The sequence below is a fragment of the Phyllostomus discolor genome, chromosome 1 (genome assembly GCF_004126475.2).
Source record: "Phyllostomus discolor isolate MPI-MPIP mPhyDis1 chromosome 1, mPhyDis1.pri.v3, whole genome shotgun sequence".
NCBI lineage: Eukaryota > Metazoa > Chordata > Mammalia > Chiroptera > Phyllostomidae > Phyllostomus > Phyllostomus discolor.
The window spans coordinates 81,334,261-81,354,710 of NC_040903.2; the positions used below are offsets into that span (position 1 = coordinate 81,334,261).

General features: G+C 41.3%; 1 protein-coding gene across 1 annotated transcript in view; it reads left to right on the top strand.

Annotated features, from left to right (window-relative positions):
• Positions 1–1,145: 1,145 nt before the first annotated feature.
• ELOVL6 (ELOVL fatty acid elongase 6) overlaps positions 1,146–20,450 on the top strand; it is a 127,260-nt gene continuing 107,955 nt past the window's right edge. The window contains exons 1-2 of the mRNA XM_028507360.2: positions 1,146–1,268; positions 1,411–1,531. Coding sequence (XP_028363161.1) covers positions 1,443–1,531 — 89 coding nt within the window. The 5' untranslated portion in view covers positions 1,146–1,268; positions 1,411–1,442. The remainder of the gene's footprint in view (positions 1,269–1,410; positions 1,532–20,450) is intronic.

The following is a 20,450-nucleotide window of genomic DNA, read 5'->3' on the forward strand; positions in this document are numbered from 1 at the left end:
AACTCCTTCTTTAATTTCTTATTACACTTTCCTCCTTGACAGCGATGTTTCTCCTAGTTCCCAGTTTTCAGTGGTTTCCAGGCGCTCACTTTGAATGAAAATACCTTGTTTTTGGACTATGGGGGAGGTAGGGAGCCACGTACAAGAGAAAGAAATTTCTTCCTGGTTCTAATATCATCTAATTTTTAAAGCAGAGGTTCCTTATTGTTGTATTTTAAGCTTAAAATTACATCCATAGGTTATATTATTAGATGCTCCATGTCTCATATTTCATTTTTCCTACCTTGTGGGGAATGAGTGGACGGATGGACCAAGTAGAAAATACTTTTTCCTCTGAGAAAAGAAAGAAGGATGTGTGTAGAAGCGGGGGCTAAAACACTGCTGTGAGACTGGGGAGTCGGTAGGGTTCAACATGGCATTTAGCACTCTCCTCCAATAATTTTGTTCCACCTACCAGCACAATAAAGCGAAATTTCTCATGGATACAAATAAAGTTTCTGCATTGGACCGGTTAATCCAGTTTTCCTATCAGCTAACTTCCTTCCCCCTTTGTCTCAGTTCATTACCTCTACCCCTCCCCATCCCCAAAACTCTCCACCTAATTTTTCTCCCTCGTCAGGCCACTGTTCACGTTCGATTTTCCACCATCCTCGTCCTATCCTCAGCATCCCCAGCCGGCAAGTCATTTAGGAGTTCTGCCGACCGCCCAGCCCCCAGGTTTAAGTGAGTCAAACCCATAGCTCTGGAGGGTACCGCGAGGGCAAAGAGGTGGGAAGTGCGTTTTCTTCACGTGTAATCTCGGTTCAAATTTGCCTGGAGTTCTTACAAGACAGCTGGCAGGTTTTACTATTTCCTGTCGTCTATTTGCCAAGCTCGCGGGTACGCACGCCTCAGGGCTGAGCCCCGCACGCCGAAACCACGCGGAGAGACCAGGCTAGGCGGCCCACGAGGTCGGTACAGGGGGCTGTAGCTGACCTCGAGAACACTTCCTCCCTCTTCTCGTCCTCCCTCCACTCCCCTAGTCACCTTCGCGTAGGGAAAACGCCCCCAGGCTGGAGAGGTCTCGCGCGCTCTCGCTCTCCCTCTCCCTCCCAAAGGGTTAATTTTTCCAATCGCACGAGGGGGAGGAGATTCCCTGTAGACAAGTAAAAAGGGTGATGGACAAACGTGCGGGCACTAAGACCGCAAGGCATTCATTTCCTCCTACGGTGGATGCGGACGCCGGGAGGAGGAGAGCCCCACGACGAGGAGCTGCGAGCAAAGCGCAGGCAATGCTCAGCCCTGGATGTAGCTGAGAGGCTGGGAGAGGCCGATCGCCGCGACCCAGCGGCGAGGGGGAGACCTGGGGGGCGGGTGGGGGAAACAATCACTCGAAACCTAGTGCTTTACAGATTATTTTATTTTGTGTAGAGAACACATAGCGTCTCCGAAGATCAGCCCCAATGAACATGTCAGTGTTGACTTTACAAGAATATGAATTCGAAAAGCAGTTCAACGGGAATGAAGCCATCCAGTGGATGCAGGAAAACTGGTAGGTGATGCTTTCACGGGATCGGTGTCTCGGAGCCCTGCGTGTCTTCCCCGTGCACCTTAACGTCTCTTCCCCGCCTGGGTGTGAATGGAGCGGGGAATCGCGGGCCGCAGAGAGCCGGCCGCTGGGAGCAGGGGGTCCATGAAGCGTGTAGGTTTGGATGCCCCTGTGCGAACCGCGGCTACACTTGCATCTTTAACACAGATTATATAACACGGGACGTATATACTGTATATATGTTTGTATGTACATAGAGGTGTTTGCGTGGCAGGGAAGGAGCGAGAGATGCCACAGTGCAGGTTCCCTACCTGTGCTGCCTCCTGGCTTTCACCTACAGTGGGGTTTTCTTGCTTGGCCTCCCGCAAGCGGTGTGTGCTAGGCTGTGGAGGAGAACCTGGTCTGCGGCTCAGTTTAACCCTCTCCCATCCGCTGACCTCGGCTCTCTAGTTTTCTCCCTCTCCCCATCCCTCTTGTCCTTCCTTTCTCCTTGCAGGTCTCCACTTCTCTGCCCTCTCTGTGCTCCCCAGCCGCATTCCTCCTTTCCTGGACCCCTTTGCCCACGCGGATCCTTTCCGGTTTCATAAAGAGGCGGGGGTTGGGGGAGGGGACAATGAAAACAGAAAAATGAATGAACCCAAGCGAGTGGAGCCACGGCATTAAGTTTGTTTTACGGAAACGCCTTTTGGACACACTCAGGTCTAATTCCCTGGGAGGCTGCTGAGTGGAGTTGAGACATTAAAATCTGCGTCCGCAGAGTCCTTGGGGACTCATCCCCAGACAAACTTCTAATCGGGGAAAGCATCTTACTTCTCTACTGTGTTCCCTCCACCGGATTTTAAAAAAATCCCTGTGTGGGAGGCAATCCTGTGTCACCTTGCAATATGTAACAGAGTAGGGCTAGGGCGTGCTCGTCTGGTTCTTCCTTGTAGGCTGAGTTGCTGTGGCGGACATTCCCTCCCTCCCCTAAACCCCGGCTCTGGCCATCAGTAAGGTAGTAGCCCGACGCACTTGCAACTGGGCAGTGGCCTGATGCCTCTCGGGTGTTGGAAGAGGTGGGGAGTTCGGAACAAGGGGACTCGAGGGCGCAGGGGGACCCCGCCCACCGTGTGCCCCGCGCCCTCACGACCTGCCTTCCCTCCCCCATCGGGGCTGTGCGAAACCGGAGACGCCGGCGCGCTGGGGGCCAGGGCGGGTTAACGCACTAGGAGGGCTTCCGCGGGCCGGAGCTCGGAGGGGGTTCAACTTCCTTTCCTCCGGTCCCCAGTAGTAGCGACTGGCCTCGGGTGATTTGGCCACCTCTCTCGCTTCCTCCCGCTCGGCAGGCAGGCCGGCGGGCGGTTTGCGGCGCCGGGGAGCGCGGGGCGCTGGAGGCCCCCGCGGGGCCAAAGCCGGAAGCCGGGAGGGGCTGGCGATCCTCTCGGAAGGCTGGGAAGTGAGGCGGGAGCTGGGGCGCGGGGCTGGGGTCCATCCTGGGCCTCGGAGGCTGAGAGCGCCAGGGGTGGGTAGTGGTGGAAGGAGGCTGTACCCGCGAGGCTTGATCCCCTATCAGTCTAGACTTGAAAGGCCTCGGCTCTGGGGAAAGCCGAGCCCCTCACGCGGGGACCTTCTCCATCCAGATGCACTTCCTCCTCTTCCCGCGTGGGGAGTGGCGCGGGAGGCTGGTTGGGGGCGGCGGCCGCGGAGGGCTGCGATCTTTCCTGCAGTTGTTTGCTGTATCTCCTGCCACACAACTGGAGTCCATCTGCCCCCACCGCTCCCCAGTATCCCTTTGCGCTCTGCGTTTTCTAAGGTCGGCGTGCCTCCGACTTGTTGCGCCCGGGTTGAACCTGCCCTTCTGGAGCCGGCTTCCCCTCGCGCCGGCTGCCCCCAATCACTGTCCGCCAGCCCTCTCCCGCCAGCGCCGCCGCCAAGACTGCCTCTCTTTCACTTTTGCCGTTCTCTGGGGTCACTTTCTGTGCCTCCTTCAGGTACCATTTCCCGCGTCTTTTCTGCATTCACTCAACAAGTACACACTGAGCCAGACAGGGCCTAATCCTCATGGGACTGAAATTGGCAAAAATGCGCCAATTCAGCTTCGCCTTTTCGGCTCAGACCGCTGTTTGCTTTGGCTCCTTATCTGTACTTTTCTTCTGGCAGTCTCTTTCCTGGCTTATATATTTTTATCTACACGAATATGTGCAGATAGGTCTGTGCCTCCTACCAGACCATCAGCTCCTTAGGGTATAGGTCTGGTCTCATTCCACTCTAGATTACCCAGAGCGCCTCAAAAAAGGCTTTGTACATGGCAGATGCTGGGAAACATGCTTGTCCAGTGAGTTATGAAATGATCGGTGTCCTCTTTATTGCAGGCACTACCTGTTAACATGTGAAGCTTAACATATTTGGTCTTCCCCTGCATTTGCATACTCTGTCAGTGGCCCATACAGGGATTTTCTCCTCCCTGCTTTTTCTCTTTTTGTTGATTTTATGTTCTTCTTGGCTTGCTGATTGCAGTCAAAACAAAACAAAACCTCTGCTGACTGTTACCTCTTCCATGCACGTCTTCCTGACCCTAATTTTCTTGCTTTTTTCTTATATTCCAGAGAGTGTGTGCCCAGTTTTATAAACCTCCCTCCCATAACCCCAACAGCAAAAAGTCTTGAACCAAGTGTATAAGACAATGAAGATTTTCTTTCTGTTTTCCTTGTTAACAGCACAAGGGAGCTCCATAACTAAGGCTTAGACCCTTTGGGGGCAGGGGAAGCTTAGGAAACCACAGGGCCTTAACTTTTCCAGACTCCTTAACTTAAAATGGTTCGCAATAGCTTTTGGAGGAAAACACAATGTTGTGAAGCTTCTGCCATGTCTTTTGAGAAATCATCTGCAGTTGTCCTTTAAAAATCCTCTAGACATAGCCTCAAACAAAACTTGTTAATTTAGAGAATTATAATTTATCTCAGAAATGAGCTATGCCGTCTTTTGAAGAATTTTTGAGGCCTGCCAGGAATGCTGTTTTGTTAGTATGCTGTCTAGTGCCTACTGTCATTTAAGAGGACCTTAAGTAAAGTAGCTTATTAAACATGTTCTATAATCCATATTCCTTACCTTATTACATATTAATGGAATAGGGCCCTTATTTTGGAGGGGTGTTGTATAAACACTAAAGAGTCCAGCTGAGGCAAGTTTGTCAAATTTATTACTACTTTGGTGAATGATTAACCCTATATTCATATTATTTCTAGACACAGGATATATAGAGTTTTTGTTTTAGCAAATAGTTTTTACCTGTAACAAATTAGAAGAGCAGCTGAAATGCAAGAGGAATGCCTTGGATAGTCATCCTGGGCCTCATCTTGAAAGTTCATGTCAAATTAAAAATATCTGGGGTAATGTTATCTGGTAAATGAGAGTTAATTACATGAGGTAGAAGAAAATGCCTGCTTTTTTAGCTCAGTAGCATTTTTGAGTTGTGATTTTACAACATTGAAGAGACATTTTGTTCTTTTCTGAGATGTCTGGCCTTTACCTGCTATTCTCACTAATAGTGGACTTAATTTATAAAGGCTCCTAGCAAGGAGCAAAATCACCTAGTGATTGGTAAGGTGACATAAAATTCATTGAGTGAGAAAGGCAGCTGGGCACTGCCTTCCCTTTTCAGCAGCCTGCCAGGTCTGTGCTCACAGCAGTGGATGCTTCTTGTTCAGTTGTAAATGTCTGGCCAATGATGATTATCTTCTGATGTCGGCTGACAGGGTGTTCACCAATAGGAAAGCAAGAGGCCTGTGCTGACTGCTGCAACATTATGTATGCGAGGTGACGTCATCACAGGGCTTGCCTAGAACCTCCTGAAATCCTCCCCAGCTCTCCTCTGGCTTCCTCTACATCCAGCCTTGCAATGCTTTGTATTTCTTTTCTGACTGTTTTCCCCTCCCACCTCCAGTGATATTTTAAGGGCTTTAATTTTTTTGTGGTCTGTATTATAAGGTCTATAAAATAGTAGGGATTTTTAGAATTGAATACTTTGTGTAAGGAAACTTTTACCCACAAATTTGTTTTTACTAAGAAAAAAATTATAAGAAACATTATTTAAGAGAATTGTATACCTATAAGTTTTTATATTTGAGGTTTAGAAAGTAACATGGCATACAATTTCTGTAGTAAAACACAAAAGCATTATAAGCCTGTATTAATAATATCTTACTCAAAAATACATAATCATAATGTTTATCAAACTTTAAATTGCAGGCTGTTTTTCCTGTAATGCCAGTTGCTTTGCATTGATCCCTAAAATCCTCCTGTGGCCTGCTGTATGCATTTTTAAGAAAAATGCCTGGAAAATAATGCAATCTGGGATCATGAAACAGAAAAAGCCGCAGAGTCTCATTTAATCAGTGACACTACAGCAAAAACAAATGTAGTCAGCTCTCTAGGAAAGTACTGTGTCTACATTGTACTCAGTATGTTGCTAGCCACTTATTTTGGAGAATCGCAGTTCATATTAGCTTTAAGACTTTAAAGTCCTAAGTGTAAAGAACTTAATCTGTTATTCAATAAACTTTAGAAAGCACTGGAATGAATACTGGCCTAACATGAACTAAATTAAGAATGAGAAGACTGAGAAAATGTATACAAAAGAAAAATATGATCTATTTTATCCTAAAAAAGAATAAAATCTTGTTTGGAAATTTTTATCTGAAAACTTTCATGTATCTTTAAAGATAATTGATTTATATTTATGCAGGGTTTTTTTAAGGATTCCCAGGTATAATACAAATTCTTTAATTATATTATTCATCTCTTATTTGTATTAACTATAAATAGTGTATGATGGTAAAATTTTTACATAAGGCCTTTGTTAAATTGGGAGTTAACTTTTGTGGTGTAGAGAAGCCTGCTTGTTGCTTTTAATGTGAGATGATAATGCTAATATTAGGTGTCAGTGTCACATTGGAATTTAACTCCAAAGTCAACTCACTTCAGATCTAAGAGTTACTTTGCATACTTCCTTCAAACAGAATCTTTCAAGTTAGACAGTGGAAGAAATGTGAGGGGTATGAAGACTTCAAAATATTTGGGAGGGCATAAAATCTCCATTATAACCAGTCTTCAGCCAACAAAGTGAAATAAAGGGGTGTAGCACTATTCAGAATCCATCTTTGTTTCAGTGAGATGGATATTTTAGGTCCAAGTGTTTTCTGAGACGAGTTATCTAAAAATTGTTTCAACGACCCACTTAATGTGTTATGTGTGGACACAGGTGAGCCAAGCTGCCCTTGATTAATAAGAACCAGACAACAACACTCTGCGAAATTTGCCTTAGTTCTTTACCTTCTCTAGTTCTTAGCTTCAAATCCACCTGCTCCCATTTACTTTCCTATTTATCCCTGTTAGGAGAGTAGATGAAAAGTTTACCTAGAATAGTTACCTATACCACAGATAATACTTCTTGGGAAATCTGCATGAAAGTCTAACATAGCTTTATTGAAATGTTAAGACATGATAGCTTTCCTTATCCAGATTCTGATTGTGTGTGTATTCAGGCAGGTACAAATGTGCAATGTTGGCATGGCTACTCAGAATTTTTTAAAAACAGCATTCTTAATGATTATATTTAACTCACAGTAATTTATTTTACAGATAGATTAATCTTATTTATAAAAAGTATTGTCCTAAGCCCTGGCTGGCATAGCTCAGTGGATTGAGCACGGGCTGCGAACCAAAGTGTCGCAGGTTCGATTCCCAGCAAGGGCACGTGCCTGGATTGCAGGCCATAACTCCCAGGAACCGCACGTTGATGTTTCTCTCTCTCTCTCTTTCTCCCTCCCTTCCCTCTCTAAAAAATAAATGAATAAAATCTTAAAAAAAAGAATACTGTTTTAAAAAAAAGTATTGTCCTAGAGTAGAAAATAAATTTGTAATTTTAAGTCTACTGAGCAAAAACCACCCCAAAGTGCAGGTCCATGTAATTCATCTAAGTTCAAGATTATGTATTTATCATGATTCATTTTTACATTGAGTCCTCATGGTTTTTAGTTTTGAGGTTCTTTATCCTACTATACTGTACTGGAATGATGAGTAAGTTTAGGAAAATTTTATTTAGTCACCTACTCTGAATTTTCTGAAATTTAATTCTAAGATTGTCAGCCAAGCACACACACACACACACACACACACACGTGAAAAAAGATCAAGACTTATCTTTGCTGAGATAAATAAGACAGGCTGACGTGAAGCAATTTTGTTCAATAGATATGCATGATTTTCTAATGCTTTTATTCCATTTCCTTCAGAATTTCATATTTTAGTGTTTTCTAAAGTTTTTGTAGAAGAGTTTGTATTTGCAGTTTTATAAGGAGAATTATCATTGATACAATGTATTTTGGGAAAGGGAACCCCTATGTTTTTAATCAGATTTATGATTGCATATTTTAAGTGGAATAAGTATGACTCTGATTTCTTAAAGATAATTTCCAGGTATTCTATCTCAACTCTTAATTTTATTAACACTTATCCTTGGGGCTAGTTTTCTCTTTTTAAATGATCCCTTGAGTTCTGAGGCTGAATTCTTTGGAACTGACTATTTGTTAACTCTTAATGGACAGTATACAAGATTGTTCTTTGAAGACTCTGAAAAGATGAGTGAAATCCATGTTTCTCTCTCTCTCTCTTTCTCCCTCCCTTCATTTCATTTACCTTTATTAGTAGAGTACAGTTATTTACCTAGAAAAATGTATGTATGTGTACACACATACATGTACATATACATAAATATATGTTAAAGTGACTTTAAAAAAAATAACAGATATCCCATCAAAGATCATTCCTTGTCTACTTCTTGCTATTATTAGAAGAGTATCTTGTTCTAAAATTTCCTGCAAAGTATGTCCTAATTTAATTGACATTTTTGTCAATCTTAAAAAACTGAATTATATAGTTTTAATGTCTTTGAAAGCTGTAAAAATTGATCATTTAATACTTTTGATTTATGGCAATTATTAATAACATTTCCTGTGTTTTAGGCCCACTTCCTTAGCTCCTCCTATTCATAGAAGTGGTATTAAAATACTAAGCTCACTCTGACTAGTTTAGTAGACTTCTTCAGTGAAGTGAGTTCAGTGGAATTCAGTGCTTTGAACTGATCATTTCTTGATCTTGTTTTAGGAGGCTTGATGGAAAAACAAATGAGTGAAACTTATTGAAGTGCATTGGCACCTTAAGCATTTAAAAGCTAGACTATCAGTGGTTATCATTACAATAAGAGGGTAGGATGCTCAATAAAAGGTACTTTAAATATCAAAATCTCAGCCTGGCTGGTGTTGCTCAGTGGATTGAGCACCCAGCCTGCTAACCAAGGGGTCATTGGTTCAATTCCCAGTCAGGACACATGTCTGGTTTGCAGGTCAGGTCCCCAGTAGTGGTCACATGAGAGGCAACCACACACTGATGTTTTCTCTCCCTCTCTTTCTCCCTTCCTTCCCCTCTGTCTAAAAATAAAATAAATAAAATCTTTTAAAAAATCAAAATCTATAGTTTCTTCTCAATTTCATGACTTTTTGACAGAGAAAGATCTTTTTTTTACAGTTTTTTAAAAGATTTTTATTTATCTATTTTTAGAGAGAGAAGGGAGGGAGAAAGAGAGAGAGAGAGAAACATCAATATGCGGTTGCTGGAGGCCATGACCTACAACCCAGGCATGTGCCTTGACTGGGAATCAAACCTGCGATACTTCGGTTCGCAGCTTGCACTCAACAGACAAAGATCTTGATATGGTGGATTTCTATTCTGGAGTGATGATACTAATAGTTGATGCTTACATTGTTGTTTACTGATTGCAGGCATTCTTTTAAAATGTTTTACATATGGTAACTGTTAAGTCCTTCCAACCATCCTTTGATGTATTATTTTTTCAATTTTATACAACGGGAAATGAGGCACAGTGTGCTTAAGCAAGCTGGAATTTGCATGTGGACATAACAAGAAGAAAAATATGCCTCAGGCCTTACTTCAATCTTGCTCATTTGGGCCTAGATCATTCCCTTATTTGAATAGGAATAAATATTCAGTTGATAAAACAATGCACTTGAAAACGCGGCAGTGCTGCAAACATGCGAGGTACCTTGCCTGCTTACACTCGCAAGTGTCTCCCAAGTGTCTCTCGTCTTCTAATTTTTCACTGAGTGGATCCTGAACTCTCAAGGCTAGAATAACTACAAAAAACACCTATGAACCTTGTAATGCACATGGAACTGTGTAAATAAATATTCCACTCATTAAGAAATATTATTTTCTGAGTATTGTTCGTTCAGTATCTCTCAACACCATTACAGATGGAGAAAGCCATGCCACCTTGGATGCTTCTATCATAACAACTTCCAGTATCATCTCAGGCAAACCATGACACACAGATTTGGAACACTTCTTACAGAGTATACCTCGTCTGTTTCCTCGTTGAGCTTCACACACCGAACTCGGTCTTAGACACTGGGAGTTTGTTGCCACCTGGCACCACCTGCGGCCAGGCTTTCCTCCATGCAGGTTTTCGGAGCTACTGGTAAATAACCACCTCAGTTGACTGAGAAAAGTAGGTGTGGTTTGGGGATGTCCCTATTCTTAGATGTCAGCTTCTGCTGACATGTGAAGAATTAAAAAGTACTTTTTTATTGTTTTGTTTATTAGCTTTAAGTTTTCTAATTCTATAAAAATAAATAATACAATAAAAAGAAATGAAAACCTTAAAAATAGAAAGGTTAAGAAAAGAAAATGCCCCTAATTCTTGTCCAGAGGCTGCCACAGTTATTTTGCCGCCTTTCTCTCGGCCTGATCCCTCACCTCAGTGAGTGTCCCCATCAGGGAGCTCCCTGTGACCGGCCAGGGGTGGACTGTGCCAGGCACTTAACGCTCATTTTACATGCTATCAAGTTTTTATGGTTCTCTTTTTTCTTCTTTACCTTATAAACTTGTTTCATGTCACTAAAACCTCTCCATAAATATAATTGTTAGTGGCTACTTAGTATTTTATTGTTTGGGCTTAAATTAATTTAGGGTACCAGTCCCTAATGTTGAGCGTGTTAAGTTTCTGGTATTTTACTACTAGAAATAGTCCTCTGAACATCCTTGGATATTAATCTTTTCACTTATCTGGTAACTTTTTAAATATAAGTAGAAACTGTAACATCCAAGGAATGACTCTTCAAGGTTTGCTGTCTAGAAGAGATGAATTTATACTCCATCAGGGAAGGAGAGTTTTCGCCCTTCTTAGCATTGCAGATGAGCACATTTTTAAAAACTTTAATAAGATAAAAAATGATATCCCACTGCTTTAATCTAATTTATTTCTAGTAAGACTCAGGAAATTTAGTCATTTTCCATTTGTTCTTGTGAATTATCTGTGCCTGGTCTTTCCTAATGAGCTATTTGTTTACTCTTAGGACATTATAAGGATATTAGCCTTTTATCCAGCATGATTACTAGTTGCAAATAACTTCTGCTCCAGAATGATTTCTGTGGCCTCTAGTATGCTAACTCCATAGCTGGGAGCAGATCTAACAACTAGTTTAGTCTACGAAATATTGTATTTTCCATCCATCACCATCTAAATCAAGAGAAGCACCTGTACCTACCTCTTTATGTTTGTGGAGGTCAGTGGTCCCAGGGAGAAAGGGAAGGAGAAGGCAAGAGGGCTCCTGAGATCCCTGCCTCGGGGTCCCAGAATTCTCCCTGGGTGTCTAGAGGTGCCCACAGTGCTGGTCCCCTCTCCCAGCATCCTCCTGCAGCCCAGCCATGTCACCTGCAGCACCTATTGGCAGCCAAAGGTCGGGCTGAAACTGAGGCCAAATTGGCTGAATTTCGCCTTTGTCCCCTGGCTTGGTTCCTCCTCTGCCATGGAGGATGCCAGACCCTCCGTGCTTTTCTTTTTATTACCACCCCTGTCCCCCAGCACTGTCACTGGCATTTGGGGTAAGCCCCTTCCATTCTGCCTGTGCTGGGGAAATGTTCTGGTACCAGAGAGGATGAAAGGACTGGGATTGGTCTCTATAACAACTAGAGAAGAAAGAGGAGTAACTCTGGAAACCCAATTTCCTAACTCTGGAAATTCTAGCTTCTGCAGGGACCTACCCTGGATGGATCCAGCAAGATCCAAGAACATCTGCAACTACTCTGTCTAATCTTAGGCAGTGCCCAGCATTGCCTACCTTTCTGCCCCCCCCCCCCCCCCCGCAAGTATATATGTACATATGGTCCTCCTTGGCCTGCGTGAGGAAGCTTCCATCCATGGAAGCTTGACTCCATCCTGAGCAATTAAAGAATCATCATCTGAGGCTGCCAAGATGAACCTCAACATCAGAACACCACCTGAAATATGCGTAGCCTTTTTTACAGTTTACAGAATGCCTTTACATTTCTCTAACTCCTCCCAGCAACATTTGGATGATGAAGCAACTTACCCAAAGACACACAGTTTTTAAAAAATGACAGAACCTGGACTTGTCACTGAGAAGGTAGCTACTACTCTGCATTGTGATAATCAAAAGGATCCATGGATTCAGTGAAATTTCAATACATTACTGGAAGGCTTTTTCTCCTCTCAAATACATATGCGTGTCTTCACTCTCTAGTGCGCTCGTGAACTTGCTGACAGTCTGTGGCTGTCATTTAAGTTTATCCATTTTAAAATAACAAGTGAAACATATACTACGTGCAGTTAGGTGAGATATATATAACTAAATAAAAATGCACATAAATTGAGCAAAAGAACCCAGATACAGAGAATATATACTGCATGATTCTATTTGTATGAAGTTAAACATTAATAAATGATGCTAGAAGTCAAGTAATGGTTACTCTCAGGGAGGGAGAGAGTGCTGGTGAGGATACCAGGTAGGCTCGTAGAAGGCTGGTAATGTTCAGTTTCTTTGGTCTGGGAGGTAGTTACATGTGGTATTACATGTGGGAGGTGTGATCATGTGGTATTATTTCATGATGTTTGCTTGATTTGTGCAGCTTTTTGTATGTGTTGTGCTTACATAAAACTTTTTTTCAAAAAGAAAACTAAAGAGAGAGGGCTCCTGCTCAGTGTGGTGAGGGAGGTATTTATCTCTTTGACTTCCTGCTAACTTTTGGACCCTTCTTTGCCTTGATTTTTCATCTGTTCACAAGTGTTGTGAGTGTTCACTGTGGTATTGTAATATAACAGTTAACCCCGTGGACTCTGGAAGCGGAGTAGCTGTGTTCAAATCCTGGATCCACCGCTTAAGAGCTGAGTGACCCTCTCACTAACAGGTTCATTGGTGCCCATCTGCTTCATTTTTCTCATCTTTAAATTGGGACCTGATGATAATAATATTGGGGATGGTGATGATGACCATGGAATCTACTTTAGCAGGTTGTGAGTATTGAACCATTTATTATGTGTTAAGCCCTTAGAACAGTGCCTAGCACATACATTTTTATTCCACTTTTATTGTCTGCACCATAGACTATGGGATCAAGAGGGAAAGGAAAAAATTAAATTCCCAAGGTTACTTCCAGTCCCCATGCAATCTGTGCTGTGGATACAACATGAAGAGCCTTATCACCTCGGAACCACTACTCAGGTATAGGTAGTGAGAGGGGAAAAAAAGAAAATGCATGACATCAACTCCACTTCTAGAAACCTATAATCTCCCTTGAAAGAGCCTGGCAAAAGAAAACATTGTTATATAAATGTGGCTTATAAAAAGTGTGGGGGCCAGCTGTACCAAGAACATTTGGAAACGTTTTCAGAAGCTCTGCTTTATCTTCAGTCGCAAGTAATAAACGGTGTAAAGTAGAATCAGTCCTTATTGGGGTATAAATGCAGCTAATTTCTGGATATTAATTTCGTATCCTGCTACCTTACTGAATTCATTTATCACCTCTAGTAGTTTTTTGGTGGAATCCTTAGGGTTCTCTATATACAGTATCATGTATCTGGAAATAATGAGAGTTTAACCTCTTGTTTTCCTTTTATTTCTTCTTGTCTGATTGCTGTGGCTAGGACTTACAGTTGGATAAGAGTGATGAAAGCAGACAATGCTTCTCTTGTTCCTAATCTTAAAGGAACCGCTTGTAGTTTTTGCCCATTGAGTACAATGCTGGCAATGGGTTTGTCATATGTGGCCTTCATTATGTTGAGGTATGTTCCCTCTAGCCCACTTTGCTGAGAGTTTTGTTATAAATGTGTGCTGGGTTTTATCAAATGCTTTTCTGCATCTATTAATATGATCATATGGTTTTTATCCTTTATTTTTTATATGGTGTATCATGTTTATTGATCTGCAGATATTGTACCAACCTTGCATCCCTGAATAAATCCAATTTGATCATGGTGTATGACCTGTTTAATATATTGCTGGATCTGGTTTGCTAATATATGTTGAAGATTTTAGCTCCTATGTTCTTCAGGAATATTGGCCTATAATTTTCTTTATCTTTAATTTCTTTTTCTGGTTTTGGAATTAGGATAATGCTGGCCTCATAAAATGGGCTTGGGAGTCTTCCTTCCTTGAATTTTTTTGAATAGTTTGAGAAAGATCTGTGTAAGTTCTTTGAATGTTGTAGAATTCACCTGTGAAACCATCTGGTCCAGGACTTTTGTTTGTTGGGAGCTTTTTGATTACTGCTTCCATTTCACTTGTTGTAATCTGTCTGTTCAGATTCTTTGATTTAGTTTGGAAGAGTAAGCATTTCTAGGAATTGATCCATTCTGTCCAGGTTGTCCAATTTGTTGATGTACAGTTGTTTGTCATATTTTCTTACAATCCCTTGTATTTCTTTGCTGTCAGTTGTTACTTCTCTATTTACTTGGGTACCATGATTTTATTATGTGTGGAATCTACTAAACTAAGCAAACTAGCAAATAGAAACAGACTCAGACATAGAAACAGACTCAGACGCAGAATAGACTGACGGCTGTCAGAGAGGAAAGGGGAGGCGAGCTGGGTGAAAAATGTTCAAGGGATTAAGCAAAGAAAAAAATTACAGACACAGGTGACAGTAAGGTGGTCACAAGAGGGAAAGGGGGTGGAGCAGGTAGAAGAGGGTAAATGGGGGATAAATATGATGGAAGGAGAGTTGTTGGTGAGCACAAAATACAATATACAGGTGATGTATTATAGAATTGTACACCTGAAACCTACATAATTTTATTAATAATGTCTGGACTGGACATGTGGCTGAACCACAGTAAGGCCTCTATGTAAACTCTTGAGATTCTGGTGGGTGGGTGCAGAGATCTTCTCTTCTTGCAACAAGAGTCTTCTTGCAAGACAAGTCTCATATGTAAGTCCCCTTGATTATTAAAACTGCCACTGACCAACTGAATGGCCTGCCTCTTTGGTTTCCTAGTCCTCTGCATATGGGGACCAGTTTCGAAAATCACCTGGGGGAACTCCTGGGGTTGCAAGCCAACAGCTCCCCATCCAGGCCTGGGGTTGGCATTGAAGTTTGCAGCTTGCACCCCTCTTTGTGACAGGACGTGATTAAAGGTGTTTCATAACTAGCTTCCTGGCACTAGTACTTAATCATAAGGAGACTTTTTCACTTGCTAGGACCTTGTCAACTATGGGTTACTCCCTTTTTAGATCTAGTCTTGTAAATGGGTACTTGGAATTTGTGATGCTAACAGCAGCAGTTTTGACTTGGAGAATGACCCAAATGAAACAAACTTTTTATTTTGCTGAGGTCAAATTTGAGAAGCATTCACTTGTCAGAACAATTGTTTTTGCTTTCTCTTGTCTGGTAAGTTGGAACTCTTGTGAAGACAGAAACTTTATGTTCTTTTGAAAAATGGCCCCACAAAGGAGTGTGAAACACTTGGTACTGGCTATAAAAGTAAGACAATATTAAGAATAGGTCAAGGAACATTGTGAGACTGTAGTGGGAAAAAAATGACTGGTTATGTAGTTTTCTAGGTTTAAATAGATGGTTTTAAGGAGTGTTCTGTAAGCTTTTTGCTTATATCCTCTTAAAAAGAAGTTTGAAAAACTATGTGCTGCCTCACATATTTAAAATTTTTCACCATAAGTTGAAATAGATTAATTTTTAATAGTGATAGACTAAATAAGATAAGGAGTGGCTAGTTACAATAAACATTTTATGACGTGATTATGAAATAGATTTATTTGCTTTATATAAATCACATAACATTTTTACCCATGGTTTTATTTAATTGGTAGCTCCGAAAACATTCCACGCTGATATGTTTAAAAGAATCATTGGCACTAATCCATAATGCTTTGGGTCGTTCTGAATTCAAAACATCCCAGCATTGAAAATGTAGAATGTCTAATCAGAAGGGAGGGGAAATAAAGATTAGCATAATGCCTTACATCATCATTCATTTTTTCTTTGTTTTGGGACTAGGAGGGGAGAGAAGGGTAAGCTATCAAGTATCTTAAACTATGTTTTCTTGACATGTTTTAGATGATAGCATATAATGTGTTGCCATGAGGACCAGTTTCTTACCTGGGTAAGGTAGCTTCTTATTGTTCACGTGGTTGTTCATTGTCAGAACCCGAGGGCTTTAACCTTTAGAAGTCACTTTTAGTCCCCTCCACTTGGGGTGGCTCTGGTTGTTTAAAGGCTCTTCTCCATGATTGACTTGAAAGTTGTATCCTTCCCTTAGTCCTTTATTACCCCTAGTTCTGATTTCAGCCTGATTTCCACCTCTGTGTGACTGGCTAGTGTGCATTTGAAAATTGATGGTATGTCCTCTCCAGGCTTTCTAGCTTAAGCCATTTCTCAAACATCTACTGATCCACAGGGATACCTCTGCAAAGTAAAAAAAATTAAGACTCCCAACTTTTGGTTGAACAAAAATGACCTACTAGGAAACTGCTAAGAAATTTATTAAAACTCACTAAAATATGGCACATACACATGAAAATGAGATAGTTTGTTTAACAGTGGGGAAGGAAAGTTTTAATTTATTCTGCCAAAAAGTCTGCCACATGGTGCTTTGGAACATTACAAAGTTCCTATTATACATGACATTCTGGAAATGTCTGTAGCTAGGGCTGTCTTGAGTTGTAGTTGGTTTTCAGTGATCCTTCCAACATTCATATTTGCCGAAAGAAATATTTTTTAAAACCTGTATATTGTGAGTCCTGATATTTTGTGATTATACCACTTTGAGTGGTACTTGATTCTCCAGTTCTTTGTAATTACTGAGTTCTTTTGAGGTAAAAAAGTTTGAGAGCCATGCTTTATGTCTTGGATCCTTAGCCAGGTATTTGGGCCAGACTCACCTGGAGAGTTTGTTTCTCCCACGAATGCACATGCACAGGCTTTATCTCAGAGATTCAAAGACTGGTTATGTGAAATCCATTGGTGATAGATTAGGGAGGTGGGAGAAAGCAAAGCAGGCAAATCTCTGCGATCACATCAGGAGTAAAACAGAGACACCTACTTATTTTACATTGGTGGGTACAGAATAGCTAATAATTAATGCAGCACACAGAAATGAAAGAAGGTAACGATGAGGGGTTCTGTGCCCTCGTGCTGTGGGAGACTGTGCCCTGAGGGGACTGGACAAGAGGGATTGCTCTGACATTCCAAGGGTCTGTTGTCAAGCTGCAAAAAGAGGACAGACAGGCTTACTTAAGATAAAGATTGACCTTTGTCCAGGAAGCTGCAGGCCAAGAATGTGACTGCCCACCCTGACTCTTTTTAGTTAGGAATTTTTATGTTCAGACCATCCTACGTGGTTACTGTAGTCTGAGTTTTTGAGGCCCCTCGTGCATGTGGCCCCTTTCTCCTCCACACCTCTAATGCACTGCCACGCCCTGTGTGGTCTGGCTCCCATCGCCATTGCTGTCTGTTCGTTCCCACTGCCGTCTGTTCGTTCCCACTGCCCTCCTTCAGGCTGGCGTCACTGGTTTTTCTCCTCGCCTGCTTTCCTACTTCCATCTCTTCCTGGGCTTTCGGCATTATCTTAGTCACTGATTTAATCTTGTCACTCAGGTAGTAAAAACCTTCAATGGTTTCCCATTGTCTACAGGAAAATCCAAATTCTCTGGATTGGTTTGAAAGGCCAGTCAAAATCTGACTCCATAAATACCTTTTTAGTGTTACCTATTGATTCACCCGTTGTCCAGGCCTACCTATTCAAAAGCAGATTCTTCTCTGCACTCATCAAAATCCATTGCCTTTCTTTATGGTTTCCTCTTCCAGCTTTAAAGTCATTGCCTCTCACAGAATTTGGTGTACAGCTGCACATGTTTTTGGTTTTCTGTTTCCTTGTTTGTTTTCCAATGGGTGTTGAATAGATGAAGGCACATAGGCATGGATGCCTAAGCTGTTCGTTCATTTTCATTTTTTTATTGAAAGTTTTTGTTGTGTTTTTCCCATTACCATTTACCTTCCAACCCTCCCCCGGCCCCGCCCCTGCAAACACCACACTGTTGTCTGTGTCAATGAGTCCTTTTTCCTTTTTATTTAATCCCTCCACCCCCTAATACCACCCCATACCACTATCATCCCGTTCTCTATCTATGAGTCTAGTGTTCCTTCACTTTCAAATGTGAGTGGTTTACTATACAGTGCATCTCCATATTGTCCTTAAGTGAGTCGGGAGAATGGCCAATGTCTTCTTGAAACACTAATAAAAATACTTGTTTTATTCTCTTCATTTAATTTGATTTTTAAGAGGAAAAGATACTACTTTAGCATGACTAATTCTTCTTAGTTAAAGACTTCCCTAGAGTGAGTGGAGAGTGGGATTGCATGCACAAGGAGGAAAATCAGGAAGAAAATATTACCCAAATGGTAAAAAGTAGTTGTATAAAGGTAGTAATACAAATGGTATTATTTCTCCTTTTGATCTTCTGGTTTTCTGTAGTCTTTTATTTTACATTCTGGGTATGTATGACTCATATGATTAAGCTTATGGTCTTATCTTATTTTTTTACATTAACTGTAATGTACTTCCTGCTTTTATAATAAAAGATCAGTTTCATTTTACAATGGTATTCTTTCTGGAATTGAGTAACAGATACTTTTTAAAAACTAATGCATTTTTAAAATAAACATTAAAATAAGCAATACAGTACACAGAAGGGTTGTTTGTGACAGTCTTGGACAGCAAATTCTTACTCCAAATTAATATGCTTTCTTAGATTAAGGTAAAGATGAGTCAAAGTGTTGATGTCACAGAAAATGTCCCTCCCTTTTTCCAATAATAAATTATACAGTTTGATCATTTTGAGTAGGAGAGGGTCATAGTTCTCAAGGGCATTCTTAAGTACTTAATGTCTTAAAAGACATTAATTTGACTTTAACATGTACAACTTTTATGACTGCACATAAAAGGGATTCAGGAATGTATCTAATAGGGTAAAGGTTCCCCAGGGACAAGAGTCATCTAATTGAATAGAGATGAAAGATTAAACATATACCTGTCCCTAGAGAGAGAAAAAATGAGTAAGGTAATTGGCTCAGGGCCCTGGTGTCACCTGGTAACAGATGCTGCACTTGTACCTGGAATACATCATTAGTATGTAACAGTATTGCAGATGCCTGGGAGGTTGTGTCTGAGTTGGAGGAGCTAGACGGATTTTGTTCTTCTCCAAAATGGAGGTTACAGGGGCCTCAGTCTTGTCCAGAGGCTAGGCTGTGTGGGTCCTGAGAACCTGGTGTGTCTGATCTGGTAGGAAATCCTCCCTGGGACTTCCTGGTTGGGGACAGTGTGACAGGGATTTTTCACAGGCCTGCTGTGCAGAGCCGAGCTCACCAGCTGTGGGCTTTGCTTTGGACTCCTGCGTCTTCTGCACTAACACTTCAGAGAAGAGAGGGAGATCGGGGTTGCCATTGACAACATGAAAGTAGCGTTTTGTTTTGTGATACTGTTTTGTTGTTTTTACCTTACCTGTATCTAGGAAGGCTTGCCATTCCAAAGCTCTGCTTTTCTTCTTAATGTCTCAGCAGTCACAGGAGAGAGAAAGGGGGGTTGGAGGAGAGTGGCTACAAGTCATATGGGCACAGGTTTTAAAATTCTGTACATGCGGCTATCCTTTGGTTCTATCCTTCTTACAGATTTAGAAAAAGTTCTGCTCTTAAGCCATAGACACCTTAAGTAAGTTTTCTCCTTGGGTGCAAGAAACAAATAAGTTAGAGAAGCAAAAAAAGAAAATATTAAATACTAAGGAAAATATTACGTATTTAATGTTTCTTCTATAACATCAGAAGTAAAGGTAGACACAGCTCCTTCCAGGTAATTTTTTTAAGTGAAGTTTTTTTCTACTATAGAAATTAATTCAGAAAGATTTTTGAAACCTACCCTGAAAATAAAACATAAGAAACTATAGATAGTTTCATATCCTAGAGCAACATGTTTCTCTCAATCTAATATCATAATTATAACTAGGTAAGCATAATCTCTGTCAGTATACAGGTACAGTTCCTTCCAGAAGGGAGTGAGGGCTATATGATTGTATTTGACTTTTTATAACATTGAAACAAGAATTTTCACATTATAAATATCTGATTAAGCTTCTAAACATTCAAGATTTCACACACACTATAAACAGAGTATTTACCTTTAATTTCTTTTGAAAATTGCCTACAATTCTAATGCTGTATTAATATAAATATTGTGGCAATTAAAAAAAGAAACTGTTACCAACTCTTGGGCTTGCTCTTTTTAAATCGAGCACATGTGGGCTCTAGCATCTTCGGTTCTGCTGCGACAGTAGGAACAGCCAACACGCGACTGCCGCTGCCTGGGCTCGCATGCGAGGGTTACTTCATGTGGGTAATTCCGGCAAACCAGCGCTTTCGGGTGCTTTTGTTTGTCTGTTTGTTTGGCCTTGGCATTAAGTAGATGAAATAACCCTCACAATTCACAGTAGAAAACTGTATGAAACAAAACAAAAACGACTCTGCCATGTTGTTGAGAATTTTTTCATGGCTGAGCAGTATAAAG